At 39.6% G+C, this 16,709-nt stretch overlaps 1 protein-coding gene across 2 annotated transcripts in view; it reads left to right on the forward strand.

Annotated features, from left to right (window-relative positions):
• Window positions 1–295: 295 nt before the first annotated feature.
• The window catches only part of LOC140272442 (cryptochrome-1-like), a 71,032-nt gene continuing 54,618 nt past the window's right edge, over window positions 296–16,709 (forward strand). For both annotated transcript variants that reach the window (XR_011907918.1, XM_072367895.1), the window contains exons 1-5: window positions 296–460; window positions 3,322–3,485; window positions 13,117–13,225; window positions 13,394–13,536; window positions 14,964–15,148. Coding sequence is in view for 1 of the 2 variants with exons in the window: in XM_072367895.1 (XP_072223996.1) it covers window positions 3,328–3,485; window positions 13,117–13,225; window positions 13,394–13,536; window positions 14,964–15,148 (595 nt within the window). In the remaining variant the exon portion in view is untranslated. The remainder of the gene's footprint in view (window positions 461–3,321; window positions 3,486–13,116; window positions 13,226–13,393; window positions 13,537–14,963; window positions 15,149–16,709) is intronic.

Here is a 16,709-nt window from a genome sequence, read left to right on the forward strand (position 1 = left end):
CAGTTTCTGTTATCATTGTAGTTCTTACATAGACGCAGGTGATATGATAGATGAAGAATAAAATAGCTAGATAAAGAATAAAATATATTTAGAAAACAAAATAATAATTCGTCTTTATTGATATTCTATTCTGACTAGTGTTTTCTCTCACAAACGCAGTAATTGCTCTGACGTGTGCCCTCTCAACCAATGAGCTGTTGTTTATTTCTTTCTAACCCACTGACATTAAACGCAGCATGAGGTATAGACAGGGAGACGAACATGCGCAGTGATCCGAACTCTTACGAAACAACGTAGTGAAGCGGAGTACATCTTGTGCACGGGAACTAACGAGATCATTGAGCAGTCGCGGTTGGCACGTATTCTGCCTACATCTCTTCCTTGCCCATCCAAACCGAGGGAAGAAATGATTTTTTCTTCGGGCTTGACATAAATATCACCTTTGGTGAGCCAGCACAAGGTAAGACGAGTAGTTCTAGCAGCTTTGAGTGCTTTAGGTTAAGGGGAAATCAGCTACACTTCTATAAACAGCGCCACCGGTTACACAAGCATCGCACCGATGACCCCGTTTTGGTCGGCATAGATTTTGTTTCCTTGCTGAGGAACTTCCAGTTACTTTGACATTTGTTTGCGTCTGTTTGAATCCAAAAGGCCAATTTAAGATGTGAAGCATGTCTTTTTTGTACTGTTAGTTGGTGTTCATTTTGAAGTTCATGGTATCATAGCAGTCTCCCGTACAGCACAGACACCGTGACCTAATTTTCATTTGGAGAAGTAATGAGAGTCTGAAGTGTTGCCTGACCCTTCTGATAGAAGCAAATTCTTTAAGGAAGGGGCAAGATAGAAAAATATTATTCGACGACCTTTTCAACTGTATTGTTGTTCATTGGGAAGTGCATACAAGAATTTATTAAATCTATAGAAACATTTTGGGTGGGTGACCTGGCGATAGTGTAGTTCTGTACTTTTTTTGTTAAATAAACTAGTTTGATTAAATATTCCCGATATCTAATTACAATAAAATGTTTGGAATAATTGATATAATGGTCTGTAAATTGACAACACTCATTGAAGTAGAGTAAAATCATAAGCCTCATGTGATTTTTAACTTGTCACTTGTAAATGATTGCTTGTAAAAGAGACTTTTCACAGGGTGTTGCAAATGTTGGAAATGTGTGACTTGCCAAAGAAGACGCACACTAATGACAAATACTTTTCTTGTCTCTAAGGCTCCCCTACAATCTGGGCACCTGCTGTTGGTGCCCGCTATTTAATCAGTCAGTCAGTCTGTCATGCTTAAAAATGAATTTGTTGGTTTAATCCTCACACCCGCCTGGGTTTTGCATGTATGACAGAGAAATAAGCATTGCATATAAAGAATACTCAGACTAAGGAGAAGTACTGTAGGGCTGTGTAAATGGAAAACACAAGTTTAAAGATGTCAGAAGAGTGAACCATGTAATCCATGCCCATCAAACCTAATGTGACATCATTGTGTCAGTTAAGGAAACAGCAGCTCATTTTATTATTCCCAGGTCATAATGATGACGTATTATATAGAAGTCAGTGGTGAAAACTCCTGCAGCACTGAGCAAAATACATCCACACTGTTTAATATCACTTCAGACTTACTGGGCAGGACTAAGTTGTTGCAATAAGTGGTTGGGCCAGCAGAAAGCTTTTCGGGCTCAGCAGCACATGTGCAGTAGGGTTACAGTAATGGATTGCTGCTGAAATGATGACGAAAGAATGACACTGTTAAGCACTGACCAACTGAGTGCAAGTTAGCAGTGTGGAGAGTTTTTGAGGCAGAAATGCACATAAAAGGATGCATTAAACTGTTGTCTTCGTGTATCCTGTGTTATTTAGCTCTTTACCTTGAATTACCAAGGTTTTTAAAGGCCCTTAAACCAAATTTTTGGTGTGTATGTTGTTACTGCATTTGTACACGTCCTGCTGTTTATCTTCATAATGCTTTGGAAGTACTGGTCTCTTGTTGATTTATCGACTTGTTCAGTCAGTAACACAGACACATTTTGGTAGATCTAGAGATCAGTCGTTCTGGCAACCCAAACATCATGCCACTCTGCGAATAAGCCATTTGAATCAGAACCCGCATGTCTGTCGGAGACATTCTGTTTGTCTTCTGCTGCCATCAGCTGTTCAGGCTTCCGTCCTTGCTTCTAAACCCACAGCACTGTGAACTCCTTTTGCAGAGAGAAATAACAGATGATTATATGGAGCCCAATATCCTGGTTAGAGAGTGGAAAATGACAGAATGATGCTATGAGGAATAACCTCTTGGTGGAGGCTTTTAACACACGTTTGGCATCCAAAGGCAGCATAAACGTAACAGATGAATCTATTTGTCTCACCTGTTGCACTGACTAGATGTGTTGACGCCTTAAAATTAGCCTAATAGACAAGCATTGTATCTGTTTTAGTTTATTCTGGTTTAGCTCTTTCTGACATTGACACGTCCATAATCCAAATCAACCGCACCGGACAAGGTTACCCGTTAGTTCCTCAGCACAGATCACAGCCAGTATTTTTTATTATAGTTGCGTGAAACTTTTTGGGGCAGGTTGAAACTGTTTTTCTTTTGTTTGTTTCTTTCACTTTTTTCATAGTTCCTGTTTTAGGTGACGTATAATCATTTATTTCTGTTGTATGTGGGCTTGGTCCTGCTTCTGCTTCTACTATTAAAAGCTGATATTTTGTGACAAAAGCCATAGTATGTCTGTGCTCGATATAAAAGCATTGTCAGTTTGTCTTTATGTAGAAGAGAAATTTAAAGTTGCTATAGGAGGTGGGTCAGTGGTCCAAAGCTGGACTTAAACCAGGGTCAGTGTGTGCTATTGAGCCAGCTGAGCTCACATGCATACTGCTCTTTTTTTTTTGCAGTGACACAGGTGACATTTCAGATTCTCCCTGATTCGTCGTCCAGAAGCCGTAGTTGCACAGATTGTGGTGTTAAAAACTTTACTTTTTATTTTGCTATGTTTGCAGATTAGAGTTGAAATTGACTTCAGGGTCTCTCCAGAGCCAAACGCCTTTCTGCTGACAACAGAAACTCTTTCTATTCTGAGCACATCACACACTCTTGGCTACTGATACAAAGTGGATGCATCAACTATCTCTCCTGCTGAGACACACTCAGTTTTGTACCAGCGGTGATTGTATTGTTGAACTTACACCATCGCATTCAGTTTAGTGCTTAAAGTAGTTCCATTCAGGCATATAAAGAAGCATACAATGACCATGCAGTCATTTCCACATGTGCACTGTTTGAGTATTCTGCTTTACATCGATCCTCCTCAGAACAAGATGGCCCCGAATTCCATCCACTGGTTCCGGAAGGGACTCCGTCTCCATGATAATCCAGCACTGCAGGAGGCAGTCCGGGGGGCAGGCACGGTGCGATGTGTTTACTTCCTGGACCCATGGTTTGCAGGCTCCTCCAACGTCGGGGTCAACAGGTGGAGGTAAGCTGAATGTCTTGTTTTTTATGTATTGTATTTCTTTTGATATTCATAGTAGTCATTGATTATTTTGTGCAATCATCACAGTTTGATCATGTTGTGGAATCTTTTAAAAAGTTGTCTGTATCTGAGGCTCCCAACCAAAAAATAAAACCTATTTAGCTGATCACTTCCCTGTAATTCTTTCTTTTCATTTCAGGTTTGCACTTCTTGTATCATTGAGGGTGTCAATGTAATGCATTTAAAAGTCATAATACATATGTCAAATGCTTGAATATACTTGTAAAACTATAAATGTAGCTTATCTGATAGATTTGAGGAAAATTATCAATTAGAAATAGCACATTTTCTGGCAGAAGATTATTGAATTTCAATTTGGTCCTCTTTTTTTTTTTTTACTATTTGTGAATATAAAAAAGTCCTGTAATCAGTCCATTTTACAAACAACTGTCAATACTCATGGAACACACACTGAAAACTCTTGTTTTTAATCACAAAATGGCATCAAAGTAACATCACTTTTGTTGTCTAAAGAGTTTGTTAATTTTTTGCAGGAGAAAAAGATCCCATGCTTAGCCTCTTGTACTATTCTTACCCACTTTTGGGACTTGAATTAAATAGATTTGCATTATGGAAATTAAGAATTAAGACTTAGTCGAGACTTTTTTCATCTCCTTTAGTTGTTCATGTTGAAAGCATCACAAAGGACATAACGTTTTTTATAGTAGACACCTTAATTTTATTGGATGTAACAGAAGAAATGCAGATAAAGATTTACATCTGTGATTTGGAGGCATCTGCTCAGCTAGTTTCATAGCCACAAGGTGTCCTTTTGTTAAAATCTCTTCCCACATAATCCCTATTGTAGGTCAGCCTGCAGGTGGGCTGCAGGGCTCTTTGTCTGGATGGATGGCAAATGCCTGCCCTTCTTTAACAAAGATGCTGGGAGTCAGGAGGCTTACAAGTAGGTCAGGGGGATATGTGTAAAGACTTTAGGGTAAAATACAGGCTCTACCCCTTGTTGAGGGAATTTGTGTTGGTGCACTTGAGCGTGGATTCTGTAAACTGCTATACTCTGCAGGGGAGGATATCATTCCAACATTGCTTGCTGGCCTGTTCCTTCTATAAATTACTAATCCATCATGAGAACAGTCAATATAGAGGGCAATGACCCAGTAATATCCAGCTGATTGTGATTCTAAAAATGTCTTGGCAGGAAATGCACACCAGTGATGCACGTGTTTGTTAGCCAACCATGCATTCCAAAACAGAATTTATAGGTCACTTATTGGTCAAATGTGTCTCTTTATTTGTGTTAGCATGGCCAAAACATGATGATGTCAGTGGATGTAAGAGATGGTGTGTCAGAACTGAGAGGTTGAAAATTTCTCCCTAAAGTATAGAACTGATAACATTGTATCTTAAAGGTGCTTGATTTACTCTTTTTTTCTTGGAAAGGAAAAATGTTTTATAATTGATTATTTAGAAGTTTTTCACTGCCACTTTTTGACAGAGGTGTAGTTGGTGTAGAATTTATATAAACTGCATACCACCCCTAATCTCAAATTAGATTATTAACTAATACATCAAATTTAAATAGTTGTATGCAGGACTTTAAAAATGAACCTATTCTAGAAGGCATGCAATTACTCTTTTAACTGCTTCTAGAATGCTCATTTTGTTTGAAATATTTATACTACAGAAAACACTTTCCTTGATCCCATTAAAGTCTTGCTTTCCTTGGCATGGTTCTAGGTGTATTCCTTCACATCCTCAAGTGACACAATTTTACCTGAAGGTCAAAGTTAAATTTGCAATTTTAAATTCAATTTTATTTATATAGTGCCAAATCACAACAAGTGTCATCTCAAGGCATTTCAAAGACGCATCAAAGGATTGATTGTGGCCACTCCTCACAAGAGCAAGATTGCTCAATGTAAGGTATGCCAGTCCAGAGTAAATGTACAGCTCGACAGTTTCTTCCTTAGTTAAAGGAATACATGGCTCAACAGAGCTCGGACTCTTTGTCAGCCTGGCTACAGTGCTGAAAAAAAGAAACCTGGGATTATTCGTATTCTCTTCTATCAATGATGAATAATAAGCAGTGCTAGCTTTACGAAGTGCTTTCTTATACGTTATTTAACTATCTTTCCAGACTAATTGAGACTCTTCTAAATTAGAGGAACGCCACTGTCTCTCCAGCTTTCTTGCAGTCTGCTTTAAAGCAGCTGTGAATTATACCAAGGAGCCAACCTCTTCTGACTGATTACCTTCCTTTTCAGAGGGGCAACATTGTCCAGTGTTGTACGCATTGAAGCTATAGTGCTGTCAACAAGAGAGTCAAGTTCTACTGGAGTAAAATTTAGGTAGCCGTCCTCTGTCATATCAGCACATGGCAGTGAAGAAAAGGATGATGAAATCAACTCTTTAAATCTGGTTACAGCATTCTCTGACAGACACCTTCTATATGTAGAATTCTTCTCAGAAGCCGTATAGTCAAGTAATGTAAATTCAAAAGTTATCAAAAAATGGTCAGACAAGACAGAGTTATGAGGGAACACTGTGAACTGTTCACTCTCAATGCCATAAGTCAGCACAAGGTCAAGGGTATAATTAAGGCAGTGAGTAGGTCTCTGAACACTTTGAGAAAATCCAATAGAGTCTAATATAGAATTAAAGTTAATATTTAGGCTGTCATTTTCAACATCTACATGAATATTAAAGTCACCCACTACAATGACTTTATCTGTACTCAGCACTAACTGTGATAAAAACTCTGAGAATTCAGACAGAAACTCAGAATAAGGACCAGGTGGACGATACACAACAACAAACACAAGAGGTTTTTGTGATTTCCACTTTGGGGAAAAACTGAGAATCAGAGATTCAAAAGAGCTAAAACTAATCTTGGGTCTCGGACTAATTAGTAACCCTGATCTGAAGATAGCTGCCACTCCTCCTCCTCTGCCTGTGGTTCGAGGAACGTGAACATTTAAATAGTCAGAGGGAGTTGATTCATTAATGCTAACATGATCCTCCTGCTGCAGCCAGGTTTCTGTAAAACAAAATATATCAATATGATGATCACAGATCATATAAACCACATTTATTTCTCACATTCTTATTTTTTATTCTGTCTTCATTTTTTTAGATTTTCAGGATTCGCTCCTCTTGCGTTTATTGATTTATTAGATATCTTATAATGTTATTTTTAGTGGGGCAGAAGCAGAAGAAAGAAAAGATTTTTTTTTTTCAAAAGGGATCATTATAGAATGTCATGGTAAAAAAAGGGCATCTTATTTGACATGATTGACTGAGGTGGTCAGAAAAAGACTTTATCTGAGTCAGGAAAGGGCCCCTGCCACCCTTTTATCAGTCTGCATCAAAAAGTAATGTGCTGTGGCTCAAGCAAACGGAGACAACTGATCTTCCAACTAGCACCCATTGTATCTTCTTGTCATGTGTTTGCACTGAAACCTGCACAGCTGCTGTTATACCTGCAGGTCAGTGAATGGCAGACCATAATCTCCTTAGAAGCTGTGACTTGAAATGGCTTGTATGTGTGTTGCACAGGAACTGATATGTCTCAAGGCTATCAATGGACTATCCAATGTTTGAATGGGTAAATTAATATTAATGTCAATGTCTCCCTGTGAAAGAGCTTTCTCGGTTTCACTAATGTAATTTGGCATTTCAGTGCAACAAATTTAGCTATTATGTGTTTGGCCAAAGACTATAAGTAAGAAAAAATACAAGTGAGATTTAATGTAGATGCTTTAAGATGTCTGCATGCTGTGTTACATTATCCACTGTAAGCATCCAGTTGCTTTTTTTTGTCAGTGTTGGAAGTTCCATGTCTATTTTTAGACACAGAACTGATGTGCAACAGTGCAACAGGCCTGGTACAAAACCAATGGAACTGTTAATGAATCTGGTCTTACTGCTGCACCACTCTAAAACTGGGTTCCACTTATCTTGTTGATTTCAGTGTGTGTTAATATTTCACTTGAGCTATGTTTAGGGTCCCTGTTTTCTCTGTTAGACCCTGTACCTTTGTGCCTTCCTGACCCAAATTTACAGTGTTTGAAAGCATCACCTATAAAGGTCAGAGATGATTAATTGAAAAAAAAAGAGAAATTTGAGATCTTTCTGTGATGGACACTGCTTATATGACTACAAACAAACTGTCCTGATAACTCACACTGATATCCTGTTCTGTGTTTTTACAGCTCAAGATATACAATATTAGTGCTAAATAGCAATTTATTTACTTATCTGAAAAAGTGTGCTTCAAAATGACATTGGCATGACTTAACTGAGAGATGCAGCGGAGCCTCAGTGAACAGATGGAAGCCACACTCTGTGTTCCTTATGCTGAGATATCTCACAGAAGCCTCAACGTAAAGAGACTTATTTTTTCTAGCATCTTGTTGTCAGGTAAATGTAAGAATCATTAGTTGTTTTCCTATTAAATGGGAAATCTCAGCAAGTGACATAGGTTAGCGTATCAGTGCTTAAAATGTTACATGACCATGACCTACTTGTGGGAAGGCTTTCCTGTCTGACCTGTTACCCAACAGAGACACGTAGGTGGAAGACATTGGAGGCGCAAGTAAGTCTAAAAGGACCTCACAGTTCAGTGCTTCTGTCGTAAGCACCAACAGTCCAAAACAAAAACGGTTGAGTAGCATGAGCTGCGTAGCGTTCAAGGTTTTTCTGCCACTGACCCAGGTTACCAGCTCTGTTAATGTGAGAGTTCAGTTAAGTTATTCCATCCCAGCGGAGCAGAAAACAAGGTCAAGAGTTTTAAAACAGCTAGTAGTGATTCACAGATGTTCTTTCCTTCCAAAATGTAACTTACAATGCAAACAAGAACCTTCTTTTGCTTTTATATAATGGAGAATGCAGATAAAAAGAAAATACTAAAACTATATATAAAAATTTATGGAAAACAGATCCCTCTTCATTGGCTAAGAAGGAGCCTCGTGTTGTTCTTCTTCTAACAGTTTTGTTGTTCACACAAGTCTCTATAACAGTTGAGAAATTCCACTGAATGAGAAATGAGCACTTTTACACCCCCCACCCCCCAAACACACACACACACACACACACACACACACACACACACAGTGCTTCTTTACATATGCAGTGTTCCAGGCTCCACAGTGCTGTTTCTTTCATACATTGATGGACGCATCTGCAGCAACACTCCTCATGAGCTACAGCTGCCTGCAGGCAGGTCTTAGAACTACTGAAAGAGGGTTCCCATCTTTTTCGAGTCAACACTGCAGTAACTGCAGCCGAATGTAGTCCATAGAGCTGCTTTTATAGTCCTTTTTTGTTCCTACTGAAGAGTAGGCACTTTCTCAGCATTTTTGAAAAGATATAAACCCAGAACAGTCAGGAAAACATTTCAAGCACCAATCACCAATTAGCTTATTCCTCATTGTGTCAGGTGGGCGCAATTTGGTCATTCTGCAAAAGCCTGGTTCACTCTGCAAGATCTTCAGCCTGATTTTCACATCACAGACAAGCTGGAGGTCCCACACATCTGAGGTTCCAATTCCAGACTGAGTATCCAGCGTGTTTGATGTTTTCAAGTAGTCAACAGGGGAGGAGTTGTAAAGTGAGCCATCAGTGAACGCCAAAGGATAGGGTCAGGGGGACATAACAGGGCAAAAATAAAAAGAATCCCAACAAACATAGAACACAAGGCAGAGAACATGGTGGAGAAACTACAGTTTGGAGTGAGTGAGAAACTTGTGAGGGCGAGAAGCAGATCAACGTACTGCCGGGAGAGGCTAGACGGCAGTGCAGCTGCGTCTTTTTATGTTCTTTATCAGTGCATAGTAAAAGCAAACATGTACAAAACAATCCATATGATGTGCAAGTTTAACTGGGAACACAGGTTTTTTAGTCTAAACAGTAAAAGCCTTGACACTGCTGACATGAGGAGACACAGTGGAGTGGTCGGTCGCCGCTGCTCTTGGTACCTGCATGGCGTGTAAAGAGCCTAGACAGGTGAACATGTTGGCGTCACATTTAGCATCTCCAAGTTGTGAAAAGTATACATATAAATGAGGGTGGAAAAAGAATGAAATGTGAGTCTGCAGTTGGAGGCTTGAGGTGTAGAAGGGAAGCGAGTCCTGTGTGGGCCTGGTTGGTTTGATAGTTGAGAACAGTTGAGTACGCATGTACTTCTTAAGTAATTTATCTCGATTAGCCACAATACTTTTGTTTAGCTGTTGCTGATATTTTCTATATTTCCACACCCAAAAATTTGAAAACATTTTTCAAAAGGTTTCTCATTGACACCCCCTGGCTGTTATTGCAGTCGTCATTGTTTTGTCTACTTCAACTGAAAGACGGCAAGTGTTAGAGAGGGAGAGAAAATAAGTGTGTGTGCGTGCACACGCAGCCTGGAATGAGGTTACTAGGCTAAGGGATTGTGTTGTGGTGCAGTCGAAGCTGAATGTGACCGCTCTGACAGATGTAGGCCGGAACAGTTATATAAGGCCTGCTTTATGACCAAGAAAAATCTAAAGACACATACAAGCAAACGCACAGAAACTATACATTACAGAAATGTGCAGGCAGCCGGGGACATCAGAAAGAAGTGCTTAACCCAGCAGCACGCATGAACAAACACAGAGGCAGTCCAGGCTTGGACACAAACGCTTGCATACAGTAAGACGTGTGTGTACATTCTCACATGCACATGTATAGATAAAAGCACACCAACCAGAATGAATTAAACTTCTGTCTTTGATGGGTTTTGACCTCTGATACAGAAACAGGGCAGCTCTTGAATGCCAACAAAAACTGCAAATAAATCAATGATTTATGGTTTTTCTGCACCAGGAATGTGTTAAAATGTTAAAACTGAGAAGAGAAAATAGTTTTTTTTTTCGATCATTACAATCTTTCTTGGCGTTGTTCTGGTACAGCCGCTTTGTTTTGTTTGACATGCCTTAGTGTTCAGTCATGGTTTAGGTGTAATCAGTTTTTTTATTACATGGTAGAGTGTTGAGAAAGGCGGTAAATGCAGCAAAACCGTTTGTTGTGTCGTCACTCTGTTACTGACCTGCTCCTCTGCATCAAATGGCTCAGTCGATCAAAATCCATCCTAAAAAGCTGAAGTTTTTATGTAGGATTTGGAGAAAGATTTTTAGATCAGACAGAAAACAAGGTCAGCCTTTAACATTTCTTCTGTGGCAGGGAATAATTCTGCTTTGAGATCAGTGCTCTGTTACGTGTGTTGAAAAGAAAAAAGGGATCTTGATGTCATGTTTGGTTTTCCTTTCTTGATGCCATTGGAGTTGTATGATTACGTTGAATGAACCTTGATGTTTTTATAGGGTTATTTATCATTTTTATGGTTATCTTGCTGTAGGTGTGTTGTTTTTGTTTGCAGCTTTTGTGCTTGCTTGTATTACAAGTGTCAATTAAAAAAAACCGTGGAATTAACATTGATAATGTCAAATGAAACTTTCACAAAAAGCATCTTGAAAGCTCAACCTGAACATTTTTCATCTGAAAACGCCAAATCGCCCACACAGGCTTTCTGTGTTTAGCACATGCACAGACCGCCACGTGCCTAAAGTGCCACCCAGCTCTGCCTGTCTGCTCGTGGATTGGGATCAAATGGAGCTTTGCCTGTTAGCAAGACCTCCTTTAGTTTTAATGATTGGACCACAGGAGGGAGCAGAACTTAGCAAAACGTGTGTGGCTGCTTAGCTTCTCCAACTGTCTGCTTTGTCTGTGATCCTGCCTGATTCTGCTAATGATCAGGACTTCAGGTCAGACACAACAAGCTGAAGCTCAGTCTAGACTGACGATGTTGTGCAGTTTAACCCCAAATAATAAAGGGATGCATGTTGATGGGATAATGCAAGCTGCATTACCATAAATACCAAGTGTTTCATAAGAAGAAAATGTCTTTTTAATAATGTGGAGATACTTTTCTGTTAGACAGACTAAATAGTCTCCTATATTCTTCACCAAGATCTGACAATGCTAAATAATAATGTATGTGTGTGTGTTTATAACATTTTTATCATTTTCCAACAACGGATGACCTGCAGTTGAGCAACATGGACCACCTAAACAGCTGAACTTAAATTCCATGATAACCAAAACGTAGTATAACCGTTAAAGCACGAAAAAGGCAAATTCAGAGTCATTACAAAATGTCTTTGTACACATAATCTGCTTCCCAGCTGGTATTGGTGGGCTATCTAACTAGAACTATATAACTGTGAAATGACTTGTGAAAGTAGCTGCCAAAACATACACATTGACTTGTGCACATATGACCAGTTTGAAATATTGAAAATTTAAAACCAAGTGTTCACACGCTGACATTCGCGTGAACAACCCCAAGAAATGGGTAGTAATGGATCAGGTACCCAGATCTTTTACTGGGATGATAATGAACACAGCGTGAATAAAAGTACAAAAGTATTGAGATGAAAGTTCTCCAATTATTTTGTATGTGTGTGGAATGGTTAGAAATAAGGGCTTATTTCAGTTACTTAAACACCACTTGTATGATTCTTATATTTTATATTCATGTTTTTATTTTCATTTTAGCTATGCTATTGTCATACCAAGGCCAGTGTGCAGGAAATCTTAGACGGCTATGTGAGTTTCTACAGCACCTCTTCAACCTTAGCCTATGTCAGGAGAAAGATTATTGTCCAGGGGTTGGTGGACCAACCACATGATGCCATAATCTACCTACTTCAGTAAGCCTACTCATCTGGACAAGGCAGACAGCACTGTGAGGATCATTTTTCTCTTATATCTCCGATGTTATTATTACATTTCAGCGTGTACTGTTGTGTAAGAAGCTGCCGAAAATCCAGGTGGATGCCTCCACAACCACCTGTCTTCCTGTGGTTGTCTTCCTCGCGGAGCCTGTTTGTCATCCGGTTTGTCGTTCTCCGCACGTGCCAAGTTACAAATTTTGACTGGTGCACGACTACGCGGCGCGCCAGGCTGAAATGCGTCATTTTGACGTCACATAGTGCGAGGAACCTAACTTGTAGGTCCTTCAATGTTTGCACCAACATGTTGCATATCTTCTATAAGTCTGTGGTGGAGAGTACAATCTGCTTTACAGTTGGGGCTGCAGCATCGGAGCCAGAGACTCAAAGAAACTGATCAAGAAAGCTGGGTCTGTGCTGAAGACTGTTCTGGAGCTGTTGAAGCTGATTATCCAAAGAGGATTGTGGCAAAAGCTGCTGAACATAACAGACAACTTTATGCACCGTCTCTATAACATACTGATCAAAGCCAGAGGCTTCTCTAGCTCCTCTGCAGGAGAGGATGTTACAGTTCATTACTACCCACAACAATAGCTCTTCACATCAGCTGTTTTACAATCAATAATGAACATGTAAGCTAATCAGTTACTACAACCTGGCTAAGTGAGCCTTCAGGCCTGGAAATGTGCACATTGACTGTCAGTGTGCCTTCCAAGTAAGACAGAAGAATATGGTTTTAGGGTTCAGGCACTTCTGTGGTGATTCTTTTTGTAGACTTACCAGAACCATTCATTTTATAATTTCTTGTGACTTGGAAGTATACCTCCCAGGATTGTTTCTACTTTCAATCTCTCTTTCTTCTTTAGATTTCTCCTCCAGTGTTTGGAGGATCTGGACTCGAATCTTCGGAAGCTCAACTCCCGCCTTTTTGTAATCAGAGGCCAACCAGCCAATGTGTTCCCGCGGCTCTTTAAGGTCAGTATGGACAGACATTAAGCAGGATTCCTTATGAGCTCATTTAAAGCAACAAAAAATACAAATAGTTGCTGGTTCCATCGTCTGGAACCTAAGCATTTGCAGTTTTTGTGGTTTTCTTCTTTGGAAACTTTGATGGGAAAATGTCACTTCTCACGTCTGTCTCAGGAGTGGAAGATCTCTCGGTTGACCTTCGAATATGATTCGGAGCCATTTGGTAAGGAGCGAGACGCTGCCATCAAAAAGCTGGCCATGGAGGCGGGGGTGGAGGTCATCGTCAAGATCTCCCACACACTCTATGACCTAGACAGGTGAGTTCTAAACGGCACACACTGATACAGCTGAAAGAGAACGACAGAGAGTTGCACTTTCAAAGAGTCACATAATGATCAGTAGTTTAATCTTATTCCATAGTCTGTTCTTAGATGAGGTAATTATGTAAAGGTTTGATCCCCAGGTTTAGAATACAACATTTTCAGTGTTGTCGGATCATTGTATTGTTCACAATGCACAACTTGTTTCTCTTGTCTTCAACAGTTTTAAAGTCTTAGTGGGTTCCCATTACACAGCTCATCTGTGACAGGGGTCACACACTACAAGGTTTTTTTTTTTGCCAGACTTGGTCTACGACTAATCTGACCAATATCTCTCAAGCAGCTGAAGCTGCCATGCAGACAGATCTCTTGTCATTAACATTACTCTTTGATACAAGTAGCTCCTGTTTCTTTGTTTTGCTTACCTGGATGTTGAGAAGAAGGTGCCAGTTTCTCTCCATGGCTTCTCTCTTTTGAGTTTGTCATTGCACACTGGAAACATCAAAGAGGCATGTGTGACCTCGCCACCATTTAAAGCAATTCTGTTGATGTTCCTAAATGGACTGTAGTTTCTCCACCATGTTCTCTGCCTTGTGTTCTATGTTTGTTGGGATTCTTTTTATTTTTGCCCTGTTATGTCCCCCTGACCCTATCCTTTGGCGTTCACTGATGGCTCACTTAACAACTCCTCCCCTGTTGACTACTTGAAAACATCAAACACGCTGGATACTCAGTCTGGAATTGGAACCTCAGATGTGTGAGACCTCCAGCTTGTCTGTGATGTGAAAATCAGGCTGAAGATCTTGCAGAGTGAACCAGGCTTTTGCAGAATGACCAAATTGCGCCCACCTGACACAATGAGGAATAAGCTAATTGGTGATTGGTGCTTGAAATGTTTTCCTGACTGTTCTGGGTTTATATCTTTTCAAAAGTTTTGGCCTGGAAGATTTCTCTGTATTACCTCAATGTTTTTCTTCTTAAAGAGTTCCCTTCGACTCGTTCTGATCATGCAGCTGAATAGATATTGTCGTCTACAAATGCCCTTTCCATCTTTTCTACTCTATCCCTTGTGTTCAGATGTTGACTTGCATTTGTAAGAGTCTGAGTCTAATGTAAGCCTTTGGAGAGCAAAACTGTTGATTAAGTGTGAGATCTGCCATAACTAATACATTTTATTGCTCTTTAGTTTATTTATATTGCAAGGCAAGTATATTCATATCACACAATGCAAAATGGAAATGCAGTGCTTCACATTGACTTCAGGGAGCATAGTATCAAATATATAAAAGTTATGTAATATCAAAGATTAAACTTATCAGAGAATCCTTAAAATAATTTTTTTTTTCTTAAAACTTGAAATGTAGACAGGAATTTCCTTTTTGACCATAAAACCTATCATTAATTACTGATCTGCTCCTTCCAAGGATCATAGAGCTGAATGGAGGGCAGCCTCCTCTCACCTACAAGCGTTTCCAGACCCTGATCAGTCGCTTGGACCCACCTGAGATGCCTGTGGAGACTCTGTCAGACGCACTGATGGGTCGCTGTGTCACTCCCATCTCCGAGGACCACAGGGAAAAATATGGGGTCCCATCCCTGGAGGAGCTGGGTGAGATAACCAATCACATCCTTGTCCAAATTAACAAATAGGAAAATTAGACATTAAGACTGCAGGTGTTGAACACACTGGTTCCACAAAAATACCAGTGAAACTAAATATGACCAAACATTGTCCTCGATAGCGTTGAGGAGGAATTTTAAGTGTGCCGTTTAAATGCAAGTGCCCAAAAGATTAGACGGATTACAAACTTTGCTATCAAGTTTGATGAAAGTTTTAATTAGCTGTTTGCAAGATAAAATAATTGGATGCTGTTGGAAATGTTTCCTGAATTATGATGCCTACGAAAATGCTACAGTGGCTTGCAAAAGTATTCACCAACTTGGGTGTTTTTCCTATTTCTTTGTGTTACAACCTGCAGTATAAATGGATTTTTGGGGGGAATTGTATGTAATGGACCTACCCAAAATAGTCCAAAGTGGAGAAGTAAGGTGGGAAAAAGAGAGATAGGATTTTAAAAACTCACAAAAGATGGAAAACTATAAAGTGTTATATGTACATATGTATTAGGGCTGCCACAAACAATTATTATAATAGTCGACTAATCACCGATTAGTTTATGTTTTTTCAATTAGTCGACTAATCGGATCATATGTATGCTTCGCACCAGGATGCAGCTGCTCTTATATAACCATCATTATCTTTCAGCTTGGAGTGTTTAAGGTATATGCTAACTACAAAAAAGACAATATCATAGTTCATTAACCCTTTGATGAAATATGCAGCTTGTTGCAACAAACAATTATTTAACTGTGTAGCAAACACATGAAAATAAATACTTAAGGTTTCTGGGTTTTTTTTTTCTTTCCTTCACTTGTCTCTGGCATCAAATGTAGCTGCATTTAAATCAAATGAGGCAGGCACCTGAAACTAAGGAATTATTCACAAAAAGTTTTGGTATCACTGACTCAAATATAACACCAACATGTTCCGTATGGACTCAGTCAGGACATTTGCTTGCTGAGGTGTGCATGTAACAAAGCTTTGTTACAGCTTTATTACAGCTTTGTAACAAAGCCATCCATTGAAGATTAACGTACTTTTTTTAGCACTGAAACGTAACGTTAGAAAACATTAGCGTTCCTATTCAAACACATCATTGTTATAATGTTACAGAAAACACATGAAATATGTGTGCTAAGGCTAATTAATCAAATCGTCATCGTTAATGTTAACGTTTACAGTTATCAATATGAGTAAGTAGCAAGTTAACTCTCTGTTTACGCTAATTTTAGCAGCTAACTAGCCAGTTAGCTTACCAAGATGATGGCCCCTCTTCACAATCAGCCACAACAACATGCTTCCTTTTCAGGTGCCCGTGCAGCGTCGTTGTGCTGCTGTGGAAGGCAAGTTCTGCCTTACAGATATACCATTGCACACATTTGTCTTTAGTTTTCTTAAAATGCTCCCACACTTTTGAGCTCCGTTGCCGGGTAGCCATGATACCAGAGCCCGTCTGGTTTAACTTCCTGTGACATCACGGCTGACCCGGTTACCACTACTGCGCATGTGTGTCAAGGACAGAAACGCAGACATAGCAGCTTTGAGAGCA

Source organism: Leuresthes tenuis, unplaced genomic scaffold (genome assembly GCF_036924035.1).
Source record: "Leuresthes tenuis unplaced genomic scaffold, fLeuTen1.0.hap1 SCAF_16, whole genome shotgun sequence".
Lineage (NCBI taxonomy): Eukaryota > Metazoa > Chordata > Actinopteri > Atheriniformes > Atherinopsidae > Leuresthes > Leuresthes tenuis.